Below are 22,724 nucleotides of genomic sequence, written 5' to 3'. Positions count from 1 at the left end.
AGCAAATTTCAAATTTATACCAGTCTTAGCATTAATGAGCCCTTATCAATATGGAATGCCTATTATCTCTGCATGAACAAGAAGGGTCATCTCAAATTTATCCTAAACACTAGAATGCAGGCATATGAAGGCAGGGACTTGGTCAGTGACATTCCCTGCCTTTTATCATGTAGAATAGCTACCAGACAAACACCCAGGACTTAACTACTACTTGTATTATTGAATGACATCAAAGATCTGAACTAAGCAATAAAGCTGAGAGTGCAAAGGCACATCCAAACAGAACATGAACATACTCATCAGAAATTTCAATGTTGAGCTTCTGTTTGGTTTGGCTGAGAGTTGTGCGATAGAGCTTGGTGGCCATTTCAATCAGGTGGTCACTGCTGAAGAGAAAGTCTCCTTTACTAGCTGCTTCTGAGCCCTGCAATGACAAACCAAGAGTCAGACTCTCATAATTAAAGATAACTTCGGAGGTAAATGTTTACAGGCTTGGCAAAGAATATATTTACACTTTCTTTAAAATATCAGATACTGGAGTTAATTCTCCCCCAAGTAAACGATAATGACAAAACAATAATGACAAACTTGCTCAGAGAACTCTGCAAGGTCACCTAACCCCTTGTTAACCAAAGTTGGTCTCTAAGCCAGAAGAAGTGCCCTGGGCACTGCCTGGGAGCTTATTAGAAAAACAGTAACTCATTCTGCAGAAGACGGTTAAAAAACTCCTCAATGATTCACTTTAAGAAAAAAATAACAACAACACTTCTGCTATGTACCTAAGGCACAGGCGAATCATCTGAAAGAGTTTTCAAAAAAATCTGATGTGTGTGCCCCATTCTGAGAAATTCTGATTTGCTAAAATAAAAACATGGTCTTGGCATCAGCATTTTTAAAGTTCCCAACCTGTTAAAACACAGTGTGTAATTTTAACACACTGAGGTTAAGAATCACTGTCCTAGAATTTGGTACATCACATTGAGAACTACCATTCTGTGATTTGATAAGCAGCCTCTAAGTTTAGATCCACACTGAGGGAAACAGGCTGGGGCAAGCTTTTAAGATTTTTCTAAGTTCAGAGTTAGTCAGATAGTGACACTATTAGCTAGACACATATGCCTAAGTATGATTAGTGTTTCCCAGCATTTGTTTATTCAGTGACTAAGTGTTATGTGATTGGCACTGTCCTTATAATGTTTTACTTTATCCTAATACGATGATAGGAAGTAGATACATTATTATCACCATTTTAAAATACGCACACTGAAGTTAAAGGACTTGGCCAATGTCATTATAAAGTGAGTAATAACAAATATGGAGCTTCTGCTTAACTACTCCTTTCAAGACAGGAGATCCTGAGTAAGCTAAAGGCACAGAACATTCACAAATCTTTTGGTCAAAATTATTAGGCTGTTATTTGTTGTAGCTATATCCTTTAATACAAACCTTCAAACTAAAGATGAACAAGAAGACATTTACTAAGTTGATATAAAGAAGAAACAACAGGAGGAAACATAACTTAAAATAGCTTAATATTTCTATGTATTAGTCTTAAAAAGTCAAGTGAACAAATCAGTAAAAGTGATTAAGTGTATTCAATTATTGAAAAACCAACCCTGAGATTTTACATAAGGGTAAATATAGCCAACATTTGCCAGTCAATGAGGAGGACATATAAACTTTAGGTAACAGGATTAGTCAGATGTGGAAATTTTTAAATCAATGCCCAAGAAGTGGCACAAATGTAGAAATCTTTCAGTGAAGCACCAGGTGAATCTTTACCTCTTTGAGGTGCACAGCGAAGAAGCCATCATTTTGTGAGCTCATGGACACTTTGGTCACATCCACCAAGGGAACCTCAGACTTGATTTGTCCAGACTTTTGATCAGCAAGAAGGAGATTATTATTTGTTAAGAGGAAAATCCTGGATGTACTCTAAAACAAAGCAAAAAAGGATATAAAACCAACAATCAAAAATATCCAAAAAATAGTTCATGAGTTCAAAGCAATATTTATTTGCAAGAATGCACATTTTATTACAATACCTTTCAACAGGCACACCTAAGTAAACCAAGAACATGTTGAACACAGACAATGTGTTTTAATTCATAAAAATTTCAGAGAACAAGCAAAATTCCACCTCAGCTTAAAGGTAAAGGAAAATAGACCCTCTCACAGTTACCTCTACTAAGAGCATGAAATGCAAATTTTAAGATTCAGAAAACTAAGGATTACTGAGCCAACTAATAAATACTTCTAAATAGTCTTCAGGTTTAGCATTTTTACCTTCCCGTTAGCACGGTTGATTTTGTTCACAACTTCAGCAATGATGATTTTTTCTTCAATGGCATCTTTGAGTTTTTTATACTTGGGGTTCTTGTTGATTTCCAGGTAAGCCCCTTGGAATGGTTGCCCAACACTAAAGGAAAAAAATGTCTGCACATTAGAAATCATTTCAATGGGAAAGGGAAACTGATCAGTCGATTCTAAAGAGCAGCTGACAACTTCATAGAGTGACTTCAATTTATTTTATATGTTATACCTGTACCTTTTCTAAATGTAAGTTGGAAATGAAACCTTAAACCTACTTTAAATATACTTTTGATGTGATCATCATGGCATTGGGTGGGTATGATTTTGATAATGATCTTATCATGTGGAATAATCAGGATAGAAACTGGGAGCAACAACAAAAGCTAAGACTCAAGTGCACAGCCTCCTATGAAAGAAAAGGCAATTTCTTCTAATCTGTTAATATAAAGGCAACAGCTGCCCACAAAGGATTTGCTAACGCCGTCAAACAATATGTGGCAACGAAAAAAAGCTGAAAACATTACTATCACCTGCTCCAAAGAAAATTTCATTTTCTTGCAGAAAATAAGAAAATCAATAGGCCTTCTGGGAAAGAATGGATCCAGGGCAATTACTTTAGAAGAAAACTAGAGAGCTTTTAATATCACTACATAACTCCCATTCTAAATAGGCAATACAGATGGTCCCCAACTTAGGATGATTCAACTTACGAGTTTTCAGCTTTGCAAAGTTTGTGAGCGCTCTGCTTTTCACCTTCAGTATTCAATAAACTACATGAGATATTCAAACCAGGCTTTGTGTCTGATGATTTTGCCCAAATGTAGGCTAATGTAAGTTGTTCTGAACATGTTTAAGGTAGGCTGGGCTAGGTTAGGGGTATTAAATGCATTCTCAACTTCAGATAACTTCAACTTCTGAAGGATTTACCAGGGTATAACCACATCGTAAGTCAAGAAGGGGAATCAAGTCTCTCCTCCCAGTAGACCCCTGTAGATGGTCAGAAGCAACAGCAGCAAACTCAGAATCAGAGCAGCTTCCCCCTTACCCACCTTCCCAAAAAAAACTTTTCAAGAAGCCTAACTGTGTCCTTATCATTAAGATGTCAATTTCCCGAAATACTCATGGGGGGGATTCTCTTAGAACAGCATCAAAGACACCAAGAAAAAACTACTGCTTCAAGTGATCTACGAGATACATTTATGAGCCACAAAGTTCTGGCAATTTGCAAATATGACTTTAAAACTTTAAATGCTTGTGTTGTGGGAGGACTAGGGAAGAAAAATCCACGTAGGTGGTCAGTGTTTCACAGCTCCCAGGATGTAAAAGGCCGACTTGACTCCCAGAAGAGCTGCCGCTTCCCAGAGTGGTGGGAGGGTAAATTATTCCACCTCCCTCAAGGCTGTGGGGTGAGCACACCACCATTCCTGAAAAATGGTAAAAGTACCCAAAAAAGACTTGGCCTGAAGTTAACTTTTTTTTTTTTTGGTTCTTATTCAAATGTGTTTTTAATAATAAAAAATGCTAACACCCTTTTAATTTGTTTCTCCAAAAATGCATTTTCCAGCCTGCAGTTTTCTGAAGCATCATCTACAGAGAAAGTTCATTAAGAAAGTTACAATCTAATTTTAAAAAGTATAAAGAAAAAGTTCAGTAAAATTAGTCACTGAAGCAAGCATTATAGACAATTTTCCTGTTTGAATATGCTTTATACAACAGGCACTTTGGATAACTTTACATTTAGCTTCTGTGTTTGACTTAAGGAAGTCTACATCACCTCAAGAAGCCAAATCAGCTAACCAAGGAAGCGGTGCAATTTAAAGTAGTTAAAGCCAACGAGTCTGGCATCTTATGTTCACTTAATCCTTTAAAAGGAAGCTCTTTCAAATGTCTATGAAGACACAGAGAATATAAACGTAACATATACAACATAGGTAATACATGTGAATATACTTACTGTGTAATACATACATGTTGTTTCTGGGCCACTTTAAGGGAAGGGCTAAAAGTCGTTATAGATTTGGTTTGAAACTGTACAATCTATGTTTTTTTATTGTTTCAGGTTAATTTGAGGGTACAAATAATTAGGTTATGTTTGCGCTTTTAGGTAGAGTCCCTCTTATAATCCTGTCCCACCCCAAGTGTGTGATACACCCTAACACTGTGCCCATTAAGTGGGGTACACCCAGCCTCCCCCTCCTCCCCTCTCCCTCATTCCCCCGCCCCCCACCTTGAATTGATTTGAAGTTTTTCTCTTATGTAGGTGTGTATTAGAGCTTCATAGTAGTATTGAATACATTGGATTCTTGCTTCTCCATTCTTGTGATACTTTACTAAGAAGAATGTGTTTCAACTCCATCCAAGTTAATAAAAAAGATGTAAAGTCTCCATCTTTTTTAAAAGCTGAATAGTATTCCATGGTATACATATACCACAGTTTGTTAAACCCTTCCTGGGGTGGTGGGCATTTAGGTTGTTTCCACATTTTGGCAGTTGTAAACTGAGCTGTGATAAATAATCTAGTGCAAATGTCCTTATGATAAAATCATTTTTTTTTCTTCTAGGTAGATGCCTAGAAGTGGGACTGCAGGATCAGCTGGAAGTCTAATTTGAGTTCTTTGAGGATTCTCCACATTTCCTTCCAAAGAGGTTGTGTTCGTTAGCAGTCCCACCAGCAGTGTCAAGAGTACCCCTCTCTCCATATCCACGCCAGCATCCCCAGCTTTGAGACTTTGTGATACAATCTACTTTTCAAAAATAAACACTAGAATGAAAAGGGATAGAAATTCTGCGGGGACATGAATAATATGAGAAATGTAAGAATACTCAGGACAAGTAGCCTTTACCAAGGACTGCACATTGCAGCTGATGATTGGTGTCCCTCCTTTCTCCGAGTACACGGTGTCTGTAATAAAGGAACTGCGCTTGCTGCACAGGCCACTGATGTCACGTCCGATGAGTGAGCAGACCAAAGGGCACCATCAGGGCTCACGCAACACTCACAAAGCGCTGTATTGGCTCACTCTCATTTACCTTACATATGAACTTCTGACGTGGCTTGTTAAGGCAGGAAGACTATCATGGTAACCAGGGCATATTGCCAAGAAAAATTTGGCCGGTCTTCCAAAACTATGAAAAACTAACAGGAATTTACAATTCAAATTTATCTTACTAGCCTATACAATTTTTAGTTTAAATGACTTCCAATTATTTACTACAGTGTTCGAGCTAATGCCAATCAAGTAAAACCAACAACCATAATCTCTAGAGTACACGAAGGAAGCCACTGCTGGCTGATGTGTATTCATACCCAGCTGATTATAAAATGATTTAAAACGATCACTCATTTCAGGCAGAAATCAAATCCAACTAGAAAAGGCCTACAAATATACTAAAGAAATATTTAAAATACTGACATTTAGGAGTAAAGCAAAGACATAATACCTGGAGGGATATAGAGCCTTCTTGTCTTTGAAGAGTTCACTAGCTTCTAGTTTCTCTTCATAAATAAGTTTTTGCTGGTCTGTGAATTGGTCCCTGTATTTTTTACACTGTGTGATATGAAAAGAAGAATAAAACCAAAAAATTACATATAAATCATTACACATTCTTAAATATCCTAAGCCAATTTAATAGCAACAAGGATGAGACTGAAAGTGAACAAAACATTCACTTAAAAGGCCAAACACATTTTTCCTTTGTTGGATTAAAAATGTTCATCTCAGAAAATGCCATTAAGATGATTATTTGGATTGTAGAATTTCGGATGCTTCTGACCAATGCTAGCTGGCCTGGGCCCTCCAAGGAGCAGTGCGATTTCTTTCTACTGGGACATCAGCCCCTGAAACCCCGCTGGTTGTGAGCATGTCACTTTTTGAGAGAGATTTACAGTGAAAATCACTGTACACCACAGTCCAGCACACACACTTCCACACACACAGAGACTACTCATACGAAATCTCAAAAACAATTCTTCTCCTTTCTACAAGTCGTGCACTCTGCTGTTTTCTGTTCTATTTCATTTAAAGATGTTGGTAGTGATCATGTAAAAATGCTAAATTGATTTTGTGACTCATAAATATGCTATGACCTACAGTTTGAAAACCACTGCGTCAGATCCTCCTACTGCCATTTTGCAAGGTGGACAGGACAGGGGATCTTAGAAATCCCACTTCACTGTGGGGCTGAGGCTGCGAGGAGGACACAGGAAGGCCAGAGTAGCAGCGCCAGGCTTTTTTAGTAAGTGTTCCAAGAAATCAGCTACAGGTGGGGTCAAGCCCTACTGAAATAACTGAATGAAGAAATGTCAGCACCACTGCCAACCCTCCCAGGGACATCACCCCTCAAGGAGTAAACAACCCCCCGATCCCCACCTCCAGTTCAAGGGAGATAGGGGTGAGACTGTGCAGCCGGGTTAGGCTGAGGCCTCCCAAACCCCCAGCATCAGCAGCTCCCCTCATTATGTCTGAAAATAGTTTCTGTGCCAAACTCAAAAGGCGAGACAAACAATTGAGAAGGTGGTGAATCTGGCCAAATTGGCTCACTGTTACAGAACAAAACTCAGAGTACAACCTGTTCCATATGTTGTACTAGCGCCACTCATTACGCTAATTAGTGATAATGTCACTCTACACATATGTGATTCAGATATATAAAGAACAAGCCGACACTGCCGGGCAGGAGAGCGCTTCCTGGAAGGTGGATCTGCTGATCGTTCATGTACTAAAGACAAGCCCTTCCATGGAATGATTTTATTACATCTGATGATGGTGTATATTTAGCATTCCACATATCAACTAAGTTATTGAAAATAAAGTCAACATCTTTACAAAGACCCCATGTACCCTAAGCTGGGCAGTGTTCTCATGTAAAACAAAGAGAGCTAAAATAAAAGCAGTATAAAACAGGTTTTCAGCTTCCTTTTATTTCAGGTAGAAGTTTTAATATCTGTTAGGGGCCTTTTGGGCTTTTTCTCAGTCCTCCAAAGAGGGAATGTGTGTGTTCACATGTGTATCTGTGCATGTGTTCGATACATCTAATAAATCACATGATTACAATTTGTGGAATTTATGATACCTGAAGGTGCTCAGATTTTATCATTACGATCTCCTCTAGTATTCCTTCTCATAAAGCGAAGAACAAACAAAGAAAAGGCTGCACTATGTGAGAGCACCGAGCGCCGAGGATGGAAAGGCAAGGCAGGGGCGCGCTTTCCCTCCCGCCCCAGGGCAGGGGCGCTGCAGGACTTCTCACAGGAACTCGGGTATGGTGTGTGCTTCCAAAATAGGGAAGTCCTCAAGTAATTCTCTTAAGGCAAAGCAAGGACATGTGACAAATGGGATTTTACCTAAGAATTCTCAAACACTCAGAGAATGGAAAAAGAAGGTAACATGACATTTTTTTTTTTTTACCCTCCACAAGTGGAAAATCCTTTTTAGCTCCTTATGAGTAGAATCCAAGAATAGGTAAGGTCTTGATGGCCAATTTTTGTCTATTGGAGATAAGGAAGGCATCTTATTTTTCATTTCTAAGAAGTATTTTTGCACCTGTGTTGGGTTTGACAGAAAACACAAGATGAGGAAAGTATACAAGAAAAGACATTGTTTTACATAATATACCATGATCAATCTTTAGTGAAACTTAATCAGATTTTAGTCTATAACACTTTTTATTTTCTATAGAGATGGGGTCTGGCTATGTTGCCCAGGTTGGTCACAAACTCCTAGCATCAAGCAATCCTCCTGCCTTGGCCTCCCCCAGTACTAGGATTACAGGCGTGAGCCACAGTGCCAGGCCAAGTGTATAAAACTTGTAACTCATCTAGAAGTCTCTAATGTACTCTTTCTTTGCTGGCTAGGGAAATCGGAGCTCTACCAAATGGTTCAAAGAATACCAACATTAATACCCAAATTAACACAAATACTAATACCAGCTCATACTATAGAGCTATACTATACAAAAGATAGCCACTAGTCCACTGACTACTTATATTTAAATTTCAAGTAAATAAAATTAAATGAAAATCCCAGTCACACTGGTTACATTTCAAGCTCTCAGTCACCACACGAGGTGAAGGCTACTTCTTTTTTTATTTATTTATTTATTTTTTATTGTTGGGGATTCATTGAGGGTACAATAAGCCAGTTACACTGATTGCAATTGTTAGGTAAAGTCCCTCTTGCAATCATGTCTTGCCCCCATAAAGTGTGACACACACTAAGGCCCCACCCTCCTCCCTCCATCCCTCTTTCTGCTTCCCCCCCCATAACCTTAATTGTCATTAATTGTCCTCATATCAAGATTGAGTACATAGGATTCATGCTTCTCCATTTTTGTGATGCTTTACTAAGAATAATGTCTTCCACGTCCATCCAGGTTAATACAAAAGATGTAAAGTCTCCATTTTTTTTAATGGCTGAATAGTATTCCATGGTATACATATACCACAGCTTGTTAATCCATTTATTGTTACAGGTTATCTCCATCACTGCAGAAAGTTCCATTAGGCAGTGTTGTGCCAGGCATGGCCAGAGCTTTACATCATTACTCATTACTCCACTTAAATCCTCACTCCTGTCAACTCTGTGAGGCTAGTACTGTTATTACCCCCATTTTACAGATGACAAACGAAGCTCAGATGACAACTTGCTCAAGTCATAAATCTCTAAGCAGCAGTGCAGGCTGGGTCCAGAGTCTGCAGTGTGCTCACCACTACAAATACTTTTCTGCAAGACAGAATCCAAGTCCTTGCTGGCAGAGCCACACAGCCTTTCTCCCCCACTAACGGGGCTGCCAGCCTTGCCCTGCCGCAGCTCACAGCAGGTTAGCAGGGCAAGACCCTGGCTTTCTAGGGTCCACTTTCCCAAAAGTTTTCTCCATCAAATAAGGAAAACACTTTATTAATCATACATGGGGCCAATAACAACTCTTTCTGACACACTTACCTAAATTGGGGGGGATGAGAAAAAAAATTACTACTTCTTAGTATCATAGTTATGATTTAATCATTATCCAAAAAGTCACTTCGTCAATGAATAAAGCCTTATTTTAATGAGTTGGTGCTATTGATTAGGCCATCTAAAAATGCTAATCAACCATATACATGAAGGGTTAACTTACAATTCTCTGAAGCGTGAACTCATAGATTTTCTTTCCAGCATTGGCTCTGAAGAATTTCCTGTACTCCCTACGTACCTTTAAAAAGAAGAGGCAGAGTGCGGTGGTTAGCACTTGGCTGGTACCTGTCCATAATGATACAGCTCTATCAAAAACGAAAATGTATAGACAAAGTACATTTATATGTGTTCTTTCCAAATTTAACAAAATAATGGCAGCACGTTTAGACAATGGATCCTAAGTCAGAGAACGAAAGTGAGAAGTGTAAAATGGTAATAATACCAGAATGAATTGATGACTTAAATCCTCTTAGTAATTTCTGAAAAACTTGATGATTTGACAAGAAACATTTTTAAGCACAGTTGCAAACTCATCACAAATTAAAATACATTTCAGAAAATATTATATAAGGTGATTTTTGAAAAGCAAAAAAATTTTCTGAAGAACTGTACTCTAGTTTCCAAGAGCCTGAATATAAAGACAGGATTTTAGTAACACACAGTTCACTGAGAACTGAATGTGGCTACAGACAAGAATTTAAAAAGAAGCTTTTAAACGACATTATTTTCCATTCAATTGTATGAATTTTTCTATCTCTTCTCCCACTAAACTTTACACTTAATGCTATCATCACCCTTAAAACATCGTTGTTTTAGTTCACATATTTTTCCCTTGCTACGTTGTCCTGTCTTCTTTATATACTGTAGCTAACCAATAGCAGTAATTAAATATGGTATTTCCTGAATGATATAATAACATCCTGAAATTGGAAAAAAAATTTTTAAATATTTATCACCATCTCGACATAAATGTAAAGTCAGAATTCAACAAATATTGGCCTATTTTTATAATTCAGACATTCTGTATCTTTTTCTTTTATCTCCAATTTTCTGGGTTTAACTGCATAAGTTCATCAGGCCAGGCGCAGTGGCTCATGCCTGTAATCCTAGCACTCTGGGAAGCTGAAGTAAGAGAATCCATTGAGCTCATCAGTTTGAAACCAGCCTGTGCAAGAGCGAGATCCCTTCTCTACTAAAAATAAAAAAAATTAGCCAGGCCTTGAGGCAGGTACCTATAGTATCAGCTACTTGGGAGGCTGTGGCAGGAGGATGGCTTGGACCCAGGAGTTTGAAGTTGCTGTCAGCGAGGATGACGCCATGGCACTCTAGCCTGAGCCATAGAGTGAGACTATCTCAAAAAATATATATATATTTTTTTACATTAGCTAACAACCTATTAACTAAATTCAGTTTGTAGATAAATGTTTCATATGCACATTTTTAAGCTAAGAACTTAATATAATAATATGGATGGTAGGTTTCTCTTAACATTTTTTAAGACCTAGAAACTGTGAAGCCCATTCCTACATGACAAGGACCAGGTGGACCAGAGCAGCTGTTGTTGCTTCTGGAAGAAACAAACATACTTCAAACTGCAGGAGTCCCCACTCCTAACACCTTCCACCTGCTGCTTCCCTTCTGTGTGACCCACCTGGGCCCTCCGGGCATTTGAGCCCCAGACCCATTCTCTACATCTAAGAGTATTAAGTTAAGAGAATTCTAACAGCTACGGTACAGGCAGTTCTTCCTTTTACCGGCATACCTTGTTTCCTTGTGCTTCACAGATACTGGGTTTTTAATAATTAGAGAGTTAGTGGTAACTCTGCATTGAACAAGTCCATCAGGACTCTTTTCACAAAAGCATGTGCTCACTCCGTGTCTTTGTGTCGTATTTTGGTATTCTCATACTACCTTAAACTTTCTATTATTATTTGTAAGTTGGAGAATTTAATTGGTAAATGTTATGTTGTATTCTGACTGCTCCACCGACTGGCTCTCCCTGGCCTCTCTGGTCCTGGAGACACAATAATATTGAAATTGGGCCAGTTAATAACCCTACCATGACCTCTTAGTATTCAAGTGAAAAGATGACTCATGGCTTTCACTTTAAATTAAAAGCTAGAAATTATCAAGCTTGGCGTAGAAGGCATGACAAAAGCTGGGATAGGCCACGTGCTAGGACCCTTGTATCAAACAGCCGAGTTGTGAATGCAAAGGAAAAGTTCTTGAAGGAAACTAAAGTGCTACTCCAGTGAGGAGTAGAATGATAAGAAAGCGAAACAAAGTGAGGTGATGGTTATATTAATCAGTTTGATTTAAGCATTCCATATTGTATATCAAATCATCACATTGTACCCCATAAATGTATAGTTTATGACTTAATAAAAAATAAAAAAACAACACTGGAGACTGAAAAAAAAAAGAAGAAGAAAGAAAGGAAAACAGCTTTATTGCTAAAATGGAGAAAGTCTGAGTGGTCTGGGCAGATGATGTAATCAGCTACAACATTCCCTTAAGCCAAAGCCGAATCCAGAGCAAGCCTCCAACTCTCTTCAGTTCTACCAAGGCCAAGAGAGGTGAAGAAACTACAGAAGAAAAGTTTAAAGCTAGCACAGGTCAGTTCATGAGGTGTAAGGACAGAAGCCATGCCCATAACATGAGATTGCAAGGTAAAGCCACAAGTGATGCAAAGGCTGAAGTCATGCAGGAGATGTGGCTAAGATCACTGATTAAAGTATGTATATTAAATTACTTAATTAAAATTACTCCTTGATCCATGGGCTGCAAAACAGATGTGTTAGCAAGCCTGAAAACGATACTAGCTTCTTGTCCATTTCTATGAGAGCTCTTGGGTGACTAGGTGCATTGTCAATGGGAAGTAGTATTTTGGAAAAAATCTTTTTTTATGAGTAGTAGATCTTAACAGTTGGCTAAAAGCAATTTTTTTTTTTTTAATCTCAAGCCATCATCCTGGACAGAGTGCCATGGCATAACAGCTCACAACAACCTCAAACTCTTGGGCTTAAGAGATTCTCATGCCTCAGCCTCCCAAGTAGCTGGGACTACAGGTGCCCGCAACAATGCCCAACTATTTTTTGGTGTTGTTACATTGGTCATTGTTGTTTTAGGTCGCTGGGGCTGACCACGAGCCCACCAGCCTCAGCGTATGTGGCTGGCACCCTACCCATTGAGCTACATGCGCCACCAAATATTTTTTTTTTTCATTGAGCAACGTTCACTGCACTGGGAAGCAAAACATTCATGTGACTCGCTTTATTGCAATATTTGCTTTCCTGCAGTGGTGTGGAACTGATTCTGCAGCATCTCTGAAGGATGCCTGCAAGCATATTCTAGTTACACTGGTCATTTCTCTTTTAGCCACAGAATTGTTAGATTTACATTTTCAATCTCAAACTTGCATGGTTGGAAGGGACGAGGAGAAGAAAAGGGTACTGTTAACTGGTTCCTGAAACTGTGACAGCTTAGTAGCAGAGAAGTTAAAGTGAGAAGTTATGTGAGACCATGTCCTTAAAAGTGTATTTGAATCCTAACTGTATTTAGTTAAGCTTCAGTATAACTGAGCTCACTGCTACATGTTTTTTGATATCCCATAGGACAGGTCATTTCTACCAAATGCAAGTATAAATGGTAAAACCCTGGTCACGATATGCAGACATGTACAATGGAGCCTTTCATGGGCAATGGGAGTTCTAAAAGGTCCCTTGCACTCTGTAATCATTTCCACACCAAAAAAAAAATCAAATCAGTCTGGGCACAGTGGCTTACGTCTGTAATCCTAGCACTCTGGGAGGCTGAGGTGTGTGGATTGCCTGAGCTCACAGGTTCAAGACCAGCTGAGCCAGAGCGAGACCTCATCTCTAAAAATAGCCAAGCGTTGTGGCAGGTGCCTGTAGTGTCAGCTACTTGGGAGCCTGAGGTAAGAGAATTGCCTAAGCCCAAGAGTTTGAGGTTGCTGTGAGCTATGATGCCACAGCACTCTACCAAGGGTGACAAAGTGCGACTCTGTCTCAAAAAAAAAAAGAATAATTGAATCATTTCAAAGGGCCCAGCTATCACTCATACCAATACAACTCTCTTTTGGGAAAAGCAAGTCTAAATTTATTACATTTTCGGACTTCAAATGAGTTTAATATTATTTCATAATAATAATGGCAATATATTCAAATAATGATGTTTTGTTGAAAACTGGGGGGAAAAGTTATGTCTAGAGTAAGTCCAGTTAACATCTGCTAAAATAACATCCACCTACAAACTGAATCTGCTTTGTAGGTTGCTAGTGTACACTCCTAATATAAAAATATTTTGAAATCATGTGCAGTTAAACCCAGAAAACTGTAGGTAAACACATTCCCGATGGAAACCATTACAGAGAGTGAAAATCCTGACTCAATGTTGTTTTTTCCTTTCTTCTATGAAAATTGGAATGTATGTTAGAAGATGTGAATAAAATGGGAAAATGTTTAGTTTTGTTAAGCTTAAAAAAAAAAAGGTACAGAACTTGTTAAGAACTCTTCAAATGGTACATCTATTTTAAAATTCGTATTGAAGTTACTTCTTAATTATTTCAAATATTACTTGATGAATACTCAATATAATCAAAAAGGATAATTTCTTAAAAGTTTATAAGCTGAACATGCAGGAAAAAAATACCGATTGTTCAAAGCAGAATTCAGGGATATTGCTAATAGTTGTTCAGACTCTGAGTCTGTGATTTCTCAGATAATATTCAAATATTTAAAATAAGATTAAATGTTACAGGATTTAAAGTAAAAATAATGATGAGGAATGGTGTCAAAAGGGAACCTAATTATCCCCCAAAGGCAGCAAGGATGGCTCCCTATGGCAATTAGTTATTGACTATTTTAGAAAGACCAAATCTTTATACTATCTAAAGATTTTCCAGAGCTCAGAGTCTTCTTCTAAAGATTTGCAGAGCTCAGCCATATTTACCTATGTGTACTGCTGTACATATAAGCGTATCCTACTACAGTAAGCACCTCTTTGAAATAAACCCTGCCCTGGTCAAAAGGCATTTAAATTTAAAAGTTCTGTTTAACCTGAATGATCCAATGATCTCCAACTGTTACTCATTCATTATAATCTGTAAGTTTACTGATGCAAATGCCTTTAGTTTCTATGCTGAACAATTATAATAGAATGATGGCTGCTTTGAGGAAAGCTCCACTCCAGCCAGCCATTATTGCAGCAGAATGGGCAGATAAAGGGAAACAAAAGCCTGGCATCCCAGGCTGGTCCCTGTGGATGGAGGTCAGCCTTTAGCTCAACTACTGTCACTCTGTCTCTTGGATTAGGAAATAAAAAAAAACAAACTTTATACTCATAAAGATAACATAAAATAAAACTTGGACGACAAAGAATCTTGGATACAACATGTCATATTGTTACTACTTTAAACCTGTAATTTAAAGAAAAGAAATCACAATAAAATCAGAAAAAAAATTAGTGCACACATTTCTTCTCACAAAGAAACATAATTAGGCGAGATGACATTCTATAAGACTGTGCAGACCAACAGCAAGCATAATCAACGGTTTTCTCAGGGTTAGTAGGTGCTGGGCTGTATGGATTTCACCCTGGACGGAAAGAAGTGTTTGAGGCAGTACCTTCAGTCCAAGCCAGTAAGCCCAAATGACAGCAACTGCATGCTTACGCCTAGCCTCCTCCTTCAAGCGTTTCAACTCCCTTCGAGCCTAGAATGTTTTAGATAGTAAATAAAAGAGACAGCCCAATGCAGACAGCACACCAAACAGAAGAGCCAATTTATGAACAAGGATTCCAGCACAATGGAGGAACAGGGCATCGTCATTTCCACCCAGGAACAGTGTCAGACTGGGGCAGCGCTTGGATGTTCAGCGCACTGAGACTGCCTTGCAGAGGAGGCACCCAGCTGCCCGAGGCCCCCCTCTCCCGCTCTTCTCCTTTCTTCTTCCCTGTTGCTCTCCCTCTTCGCTGGCTTGTCCACACTCTCTCACTCCTGTATCAGACTTAGAAGTCTGAGCAGCATGCCCAGGGGTTCCCTGAGACGTCCCTCTGCAGACAGCACATGGGGCTCAAGAAGCCCTGCGCTCCTGTCTGAGTTTATTCATCTGGACAGACAGAGAGACAACTCTTGGGAACTGCCATTTAAAAATTGCAAAGAATATGTTTCGCTGAAGTGCAAAGAAATAAAAAAACTAACAAAACTCAAAAAATTCCTTCTAGTTAAATGAGCAGTGGCCACCATGTCTAAAAATCCAATTTTACTAAGGCTCCAAACAGGGAAATAATACAATGAAGACTGAAGGAAGACAAAAAGTAAAACCATTTATAGGTTGAAAAATTACTCTCAGGGAAAAAAATGAATCTTAGGCATACTGTTTTAAAAGACAGAAGCAGGATAGTTTTTCAAGATATTATTACAGTATTGAGATGAGGAAATGAGCTTGTTGTGGAGAAACCCCAGCCAGTAACTGTCTTGGAGTCTCTCTGACTCTGCTAGGACTTTCCCCTCAGTTGATTAAAGGAACTAGTCTGTTCTTCACAGAGTTTCAGGGAATACACACAAGAACAACTCTGGTTAGTTTCTGGCCATTTAAGCTCTTTATAGCAGGCAAATGTTGACTTTTGTCATTTTTCTCATAAGATCGGCTTACAACGCTGACAAGGTATACTTAAAAACACAGGACTCTGTTGATATTTGTGTTTTTAACTGGAATACACATTTTTAGCACAGATGACCTTTGATTTTCTAAGTAACAAAAACATCTAAAAGTCTCGTCCCTTGGGCTATGTGAAATGTTCACAGAGCCCACGACTATGCCTGGGGATTAGAGAGAATATTTCAGGAGGCCTTTGTTTCTGAAAACAAACAGCTGATGCTGAAATTCCTGGGATTCTCCAGTGGCAATGAGAGCTAGCTTTGCATGAACATGGTTTCTGTCAAATCAGAATGATATTTTTCTGCACATGTCATATTTTGCTTACTAATAATCAATAGCTGCCACAGTGAGGCTAGAAAAAAAAAAATCCCAATTTCATTCATGGATTAGGTGAAGGCACGTGTTAAAGGCATTTGCACTGTCAAAACCTTGCAGAGGACTGATTCAAGCCCAAACCTTAACATTCTCAACATGCCCTCTCCCCCCAAATCCCTAAAATGCCACTAGCATACATTAGTAGGAGAAAAAAAAGAAACTACACATGCACGTTAAGAACTTTTTAAAAAGAGCAATATACTAGTACCTTGTTAGTGAGCAGTTTTTTGGCCTACACATGCCTAAGCTTTCTATGTACTCTACTCATACTAACTTCAGGTTTATTAAATTTGGCTGTAAGGACATGCACCAGTGTGAGCCACTATTAACTGTAGCCATCCATCCCCTCATATGCTAGAGATAAAGACCGATTACGGCAGCGTTCCAAGATGGAGTGTTGGGATGTGTGCATCAAAGTACCTTAGATCCAAGCCAGTAAGCCCAAATTACTGCAATAGCATGTTTATTCCTAGCCTCCTCCTTCAGCCGTCTCAGTTCCCTTCGCGCCTGTGATGCATGTGAAAAGGAGTTACAGAAAAGTTTAAGGCAGAAAAGGTTACTGCTGGTTCCCAATGGAGAAAGAAAAAGAAAGACACCAGTCACCATCAAATGGTAAATGCAAAAAAAAAGCATGTGCCACCACCCCACACCAAAATGTTGAAAAGAGCAAGAGGCAAAATGCGTGCTCAGTAGCTTAAGCCAGTGAACATTTCTGCCCCCGAAGAGGGCTTGTGCACAGTTTACTCCCAACCCACCACCGCCCTCGGCGCCTCCGGCCTACCTGGGTCCCGTGCCAATACGCTGCAATGGTTGTGACTGCTTCCTGGCAGCGCTTTTGATGCTTCAGTTCCCGCAGGATTTTCCGAGCCTAGGCACAGAATCACCCCAAAAAAGAGAATGTTAAAAGAAGTGAAAAAACACCTGAGACGGTATCCTAAGACTGTGCCCAGCTTAATGTGCCTAGCTCGAAACTGACCCTGACAAGGTGGTCAAGCTGAGGGGGTAGTGCCCCTCCAGACTGCAGCAGCACACTGCATCCCAGATCAGTGGCAGAAAAAATCTGACATGGCAACATCAGCTGCTGCACCAACTGGAAGGAACACGTCTCAGACCGTGGGCCGAGGATGTCCAGGGATGCTCCAGCATCCACTGTGTCTCTTCTATGATTACAATCTGGAATATAACTGCAGCTTTCCTTTTTATTCAAAAGAGACATTTTTGCTAAAACAAAAACGAGACACTTTGCTAAAACAAAATGATCTAACTGAGCCAAAACCAGTGGCTTCTTTCTAGTAGTTACTGAAAACTGATTTTATGGGGGTTGAGAGGACACCTGGTTTGAGGGTGGAGCTTGATTCCCACCTCTGCAGTCTCTGGCCTGCACACTGGGACCCAGGGTCCAGTAGGAGTCAGGTCAGTGAGGAACCTGCAGGCAGCAGTTTCACAGACTCTTAGGTGCTCTGATTGTATTTTGGCATCTGCTGTGGGACAACCCTCTTGGGTTGTCCAGGGCCTGGGCAAAGGTCATCCAATGGCACTGGACACATGGGACAGGCTCCACCCTCAGCAGGGGCTCCAGGCATGGCCCTACCTTGAAGAATCCCTTCTGAATCCAGACCACTCCACAAAATATCCTAACAGGAAAGTGGTTACAACAGGCCCTGGCATTATCTTTGACCTAGAGTCAAGAAACTTTTTCCATAAAGTACCAGAAGGCAAATAGTTTTGGCTTTGCAGGTTATACAGTCAGTCTCCATCCCAACTACCTGATTCTGCCCCGGTCAGGCTTGAGCAGCCAGACAATCTGGGGAATAATGAAGGCAGCTGTCCTCTAATAAAAGTTTATGTGCACTGAAATCTATGTTCCATATAATTTTCAGATCATGAGATCTTTTGTTTTCTTTTTAAATAATCGTTTAAATATATAAAAACTATTCTCAGCTTATAGGTTGTGTGAAATCAGGCAGCAGGCTAGATGTGGCCTGTGGGCCATAGTACAATGACACCCCAATCCAAGCCTTGGTGGGAAGGCCTCAACACTGGGTCCGCCTCTGTAACTTCTCCCCTAGGCTCCCACAACTAGACCTGGCCATAACTCAGGACCTTTCAGTCATAGTGGGGCGGCCCACAAGATGGTCACTGGGAAGTTAACAGACGTCATCAGGCTCGGGTGCTGAAGAGTCTGGGAGGACGCACAGGTGCGAAGGCAGTGGCTATAAAGTGGCCTTCCGGACTATAGCGTCTCTTGAAAACATGGGGCAAAGGCATATTGAGATCATGCACAGTATTATTTCAAGGACTTCCTGCTTGGAGAACAAAGCTCTTAAAAAGAAAGCTGGTTACAAGGAAGCAGCCAAGACATGGTCACCAGGGTCCTCCCTGGGCTCATAATATTTATTCTTTCTTTCTGTTTACAGGGGAGGCAGGAGACGGAGGAGCCCTCCCCTGCAGGGCGAGTGTAAAGACATCATCCTTTGTGAAGAACCCAAAGGCCTCAAATAAACAAAGCACACTTATTTTAAACTCACCTTCCAACCCCGGATGTAAGACTGAATTACCAAGGCAGAACTCTTTATCTGCTGATACCTCTTTTGTTGCTGTAGGACAAAAGGGGACAATATTAGAGTTGTGGCTACATATCTGCAGTGTGCACAGCGCAAAGCTGAGAAAGGCTGCTCACTTAGTGCAACTGACGTGGGACCATCCATACACATTCTGGAAACCAAAATACCAAACAGTCCTAAGTTATCACAGTTAATCTGAGGTGTGCTTTAAGGATGCTCACTATAATAGTTTCTGAATGGCTCAGGACCCAGCATTACTGCCATCTGTTTTTTATATGACACTGTTCCAACACAGGGTCCCAAACACAGCACATGCTCAGTAAATGCGTACTGAGTGAACACACACCGAGTTCTGCATCTGCTTTTGAAGTGCTCTCGCTTCCTGTCGTCTGCCTCCATGCTACTTACTGCGCCAAAGGTTCCTTTTAGGTTTGCTGTTTTTACTCTGGCTCAAGCTGAGAAATCAGCTAAAATTTTAAGTAAACTGATAGCAATCGAATAGGTATATTGACTCTTACTCTTTATCAGGCATTTTAATAAAACCATGGATTTATATACACACACATCTAACTCCATCCCTGCTCTCAAGCACTTGCAAGAAACACAAGCCAACAGTGTAAAAGGAGAGAGTGGCCTGGCTCAGGTGCAGCAGGGCTGCCTCCCACTGGGATGGGTTGGAGAAGATGGGCTTGGGCTCAACAAGCTCAACATACAGAGGCCTCTTATGCTCTAGGGCTGATGCCTCACAGGGTGGAAGGTGTCAGAACACTTTTCCTAGAAAAGGGAACTCTTACACTACTGAGCCTGCAATACATATTGGAACGTGGCATCTCTGATGAAAATTCACAGCATTTCAAAGTACCAAAGTGATGCTGTGAATCTTCACTTTAGAAGTGCTAGATGGCCCAGCTCCTATTCTCTGAGGTGAGAGAGAGGCCTTTGAGGATTCTGGAACAGCAGAGGTCATGGAGGGTGATATTACCAACAGAAAGGCAGCAGAAGTAAAGAGGATGCCAGGGAGAAAAGCCAGAGGACCCCGAGACCCTGCACGGGCCACTCACCTCCTCTGGGCTTCAGTCTCCCCAGCTGTCAGAGGAAGAGTTGGGAGCTCTCAAGATTACTCCCTAAGTTATATTCCACAGTTAAGTTCCTTGTTTAGGAACAAGCCACAGGTCATCTACAGCCACGTGACCACCACTTCCGACAGCCATTTGGTACCTCTAAGTTTTCTTTTTTAATTCCTAAATGGCTTGAAAACAACTATATCTCACTTGAAAATGCATCTGTGGAAGCCATGACTTATCACAAAATAGGGAAAGAGAATCAGTAACTGAAAAATGAGTATTCAGAACATCCCTGAGTTATTTTGCTAAGGGAAAATAGTGAGTTAACTACCGGCTTGAGTAATGTGTAGTTAACGGGCTGAGGTAGGTTAATTCAAACTTTGAAAGAGATGTAGCACTAGAGTGAGGTTAATGCTTTCTCTGAGATCTGAGCTATTACTTCATTCCCTTCTACAAGTTCATATTGCTCCTATTAACTCCTACCAGTGTGAATTAATGACAGGTGGAGACAGTTTTTCATCCGGGAGCGAGAGTACAAGTAGCTTGTGCTGTTCCTGGTACTTTGCACTGCCTGGTCCTTCTCAGCCTTCTGACCCAACTGCCCCTCCCAGAAGGTCTTCTTTACCCATCCTGTTTGAAGTGATAGCCTATCTTCCCATTATTTTTTTTGAAAATTATTTTATTATTTTAATTTTTAAAACTATTTTTTCCCCTCATTTTTAGCAATGGGGTCTCAGGCTGAACTGCAATGGCTCATAGCTCACTGTAGGCTCCAACACCTGGGCTCGAACAGTCCCCTCCCTTTAGCCTCCCAACTCCCTGGGACTACAGGCGTGTGCCACCACACTTGGCTTGTTTGCTTATTCATTCCTTTATTTATTCTAGAGACAGGGTCTAACTATGTGGCCTGGGTCGGGGATTCTTTATGACCTCAGAATAAGAAATGATAAAAAGGGCTCTTTAAAGACTACTCATTGGTCTTCCCTTTCTCAGGTAAATAGGAAACAGCAGACTAAAGGAACAGAAGAGCGTCTACTGCTGCCAGCTGAGGCGCAAGAGCCCTCTGTGCGTTTGCACAACACATTTGAATGACTCTGTCATTGTGTGGCTGGCCAGGTTCATACTGTAAGATTTACACTGCTGGTGTAAATACTCTTCTTTCAATTAGAGTGAGTAATTTTAAAAGATACTCTTTTAAAGATCACACCAATTTTCTTAAGCTTAATCATTTAAGTACCTCATTAATATCTAAAGCTTGGAAATACTACACTAAGCTGGATTATATGAGAATGGGTCAGCATAAATCATGTCTTCACTACATACGGCCTTATAGCAAACATCTCTACAATGGAAAAAAGGAAGAAGATTTTTTTAAAAAAAGAAATGAGTGTGAATTTAATTCCTATGCTAACTCACTCTGTAGTAAAAATGCACAGAATAAAAAAGCATTTGGAAGCAGTGTTCTGATGACTAAAATTCATTCCGTGAGAACCCAAGTTCAAGCTGGCCTAGCAACAACCTTGAGGCCTCTCTCAAACCTACAGTATGTACCCAACAAAACATGTACCATCAGTGAGGAAGGAAATTCCAAAAAGAAATTCCACGTTAATAAACATACTTTCTCATTGAATCTTTTCCCACAGTTAATACAGCCAGATACCTGAGGACTAAAGAAAATTCAATCTTTTTTAGCAAAACCAGAATTCTACTAAAATATGAAATCAGCTTTCTGGATTTAAAGCCATTTTTAATGCTGTTATGATAAATGGAAAACAGCCAATTGTTCTAGAAAATGGACCCAGTCACAGTTAATAGGTTAAATTATATGGTCCCTCCCAATCTGATGACCAAGTTAAAGATGTCAATTTCCCACTATAAATATTTAGATCAGTAGAAGGCAAGGTGGTCTACTAAACTTGAGCTCTGAAACTGTCTTGGATTCAAGTCCCAGCTCTGCCACTTCCAGTTGGGGGGCCGTAGCAAGTTACTTCACAGCTCAGTCCCTTAGTTTTCTCTTCTTTAAAGAAAGAACCCATCAGCGCACCCACCTATCACATGAGATTGTTGGGAGAATTAAATATATAAAAGCTTTATATGTAGTAATACGTAGTATACGTACTATACACAATCAATGCTGGCAAATTAGCACTATTACAAATTAAAAATGACTGAGACTCTTACCGCGTATCTCCTGTACCAGGCAGCAATCACAATCTGACTCTTTTTCATCAGCAGGAAGTGTGTGCGGCATTTCCACCCCCGATAGATCTTCTGAATGAGAGTGGCCAAGTCCTCAAGCCTTTGCTTCCTCAGGTCTTCTAATCTGAAAAGCTAATAAGAAATGATAGATGTACTTATCGATAATCCTCTGAAACCTCAGCACACAGAGAAAGTCAGGAGGTAAAATGCCATCATCATGTTGGGGAGTCAACCACATTGAGAAAAAAAAAAAACTGAATAATCACATTACTTATGCATGATATGGGTAATAGCCCATGAGAAAATTATTTTGATGAATTCATGAAAAAATTCATAATTTTTGTTCCAGCGTTTCAGAATTTTATGGCACATCAGAGAGAGGCTGAAGGGAACTTAAATGTGCCTTCACACTATCTACGAGGATGCAGATTACTAACAGAAAGCAAATGCTGACACATTTTCTCTCTTAAACAATTTAAAGGCTTTCCTGAATCTCTGTATTTCCAAATTACCAATCAACTGCTATACAAATATACGTCACATTCACCTATTCATTTAAGGAAGGAGAATTTTATT

The 22,724-nt window shown here is 39.9% G+C and overlaps 1 protein-coding gene across 5 annotated transcripts in view; it reads right to left on the bottom strand.

The window, feature by feature from the left end:
• MYO1B (myosin IB) overlaps positions 1 to 22,724 on the bottom strand; it is a 194,336-nt gene that overhangs the window by 9,022 nt on the left and 162,590 nt on the right. For 2 of the 5 annotated variants that reach the window (XM_053596276.1, XM_053596277.1), the window contains exons 20-30: positions 22,131 to 22,280; positions 18,850 to 18,918; positions 17,103 to 17,189; positions 16,742 to 16,828; positions 14,912 to 14,998; positions 9,430 to 9,504; positions 7,722 to 7,856; positions 5,755 to 5,861; positions 2,287 to 2,419; positions 1,783 to 1,935; positions 297 to 424 (exon numbers count right to left, since the gene is read on the bottom strand). In XM_053596276.1, coding sequence (XP_053452251.1) covers positions 297 to 424; positions 1,783 to 1,935; positions 2,287 to 2,419; positions 5,755 to 5,861; positions 7,722 to 7,856; positions 9,430 to 9,504; positions 14,912 to 14,998; positions 16,742 to 16,828; positions 17,103 to 17,189; positions 18,850 to 18,918; positions 22,131 to 22,280 — 1,211 coding nt within the window. The remainder of the gene's footprint in view (positions 1 to 296; positions 425 to 1,782; positions 1,936 to 2,286; positions 2,420 to 5,754; positions 5,862 to 7,721; positions 7,857 to 9,429; positions 9,505 to 14,911; positions 14,999 to 16,741; positions 16,829 to 17,102; positions 17,190 to 18,849; positions 18,919 to 22,130; positions 22,281 to 22,724) is intronic. The other 3 variants (XM_053596279.1, XM_053596278.1, XM_053596282.1) reach the window with 3 other exon arrangements.

The sequence above is a fragment of the Nycticebus coucang genome, chromosome 7 (genome assembly GCF_027406575.1).
Source record: "Nycticebus coucang isolate mNycCou1 chromosome 7, mNycCou1.pri, whole genome shotgun sequence".
Lineage (NCBI taxonomy): Eukaryota > Metazoa > Chordata > Mammalia > Primates > Lorisidae > Nycticebus > Nycticebus coucang.
Note: the sequence above shows the minus strand (reverse complement) of the source record. Positions and strands in the feature narration are given on the sequence as shown.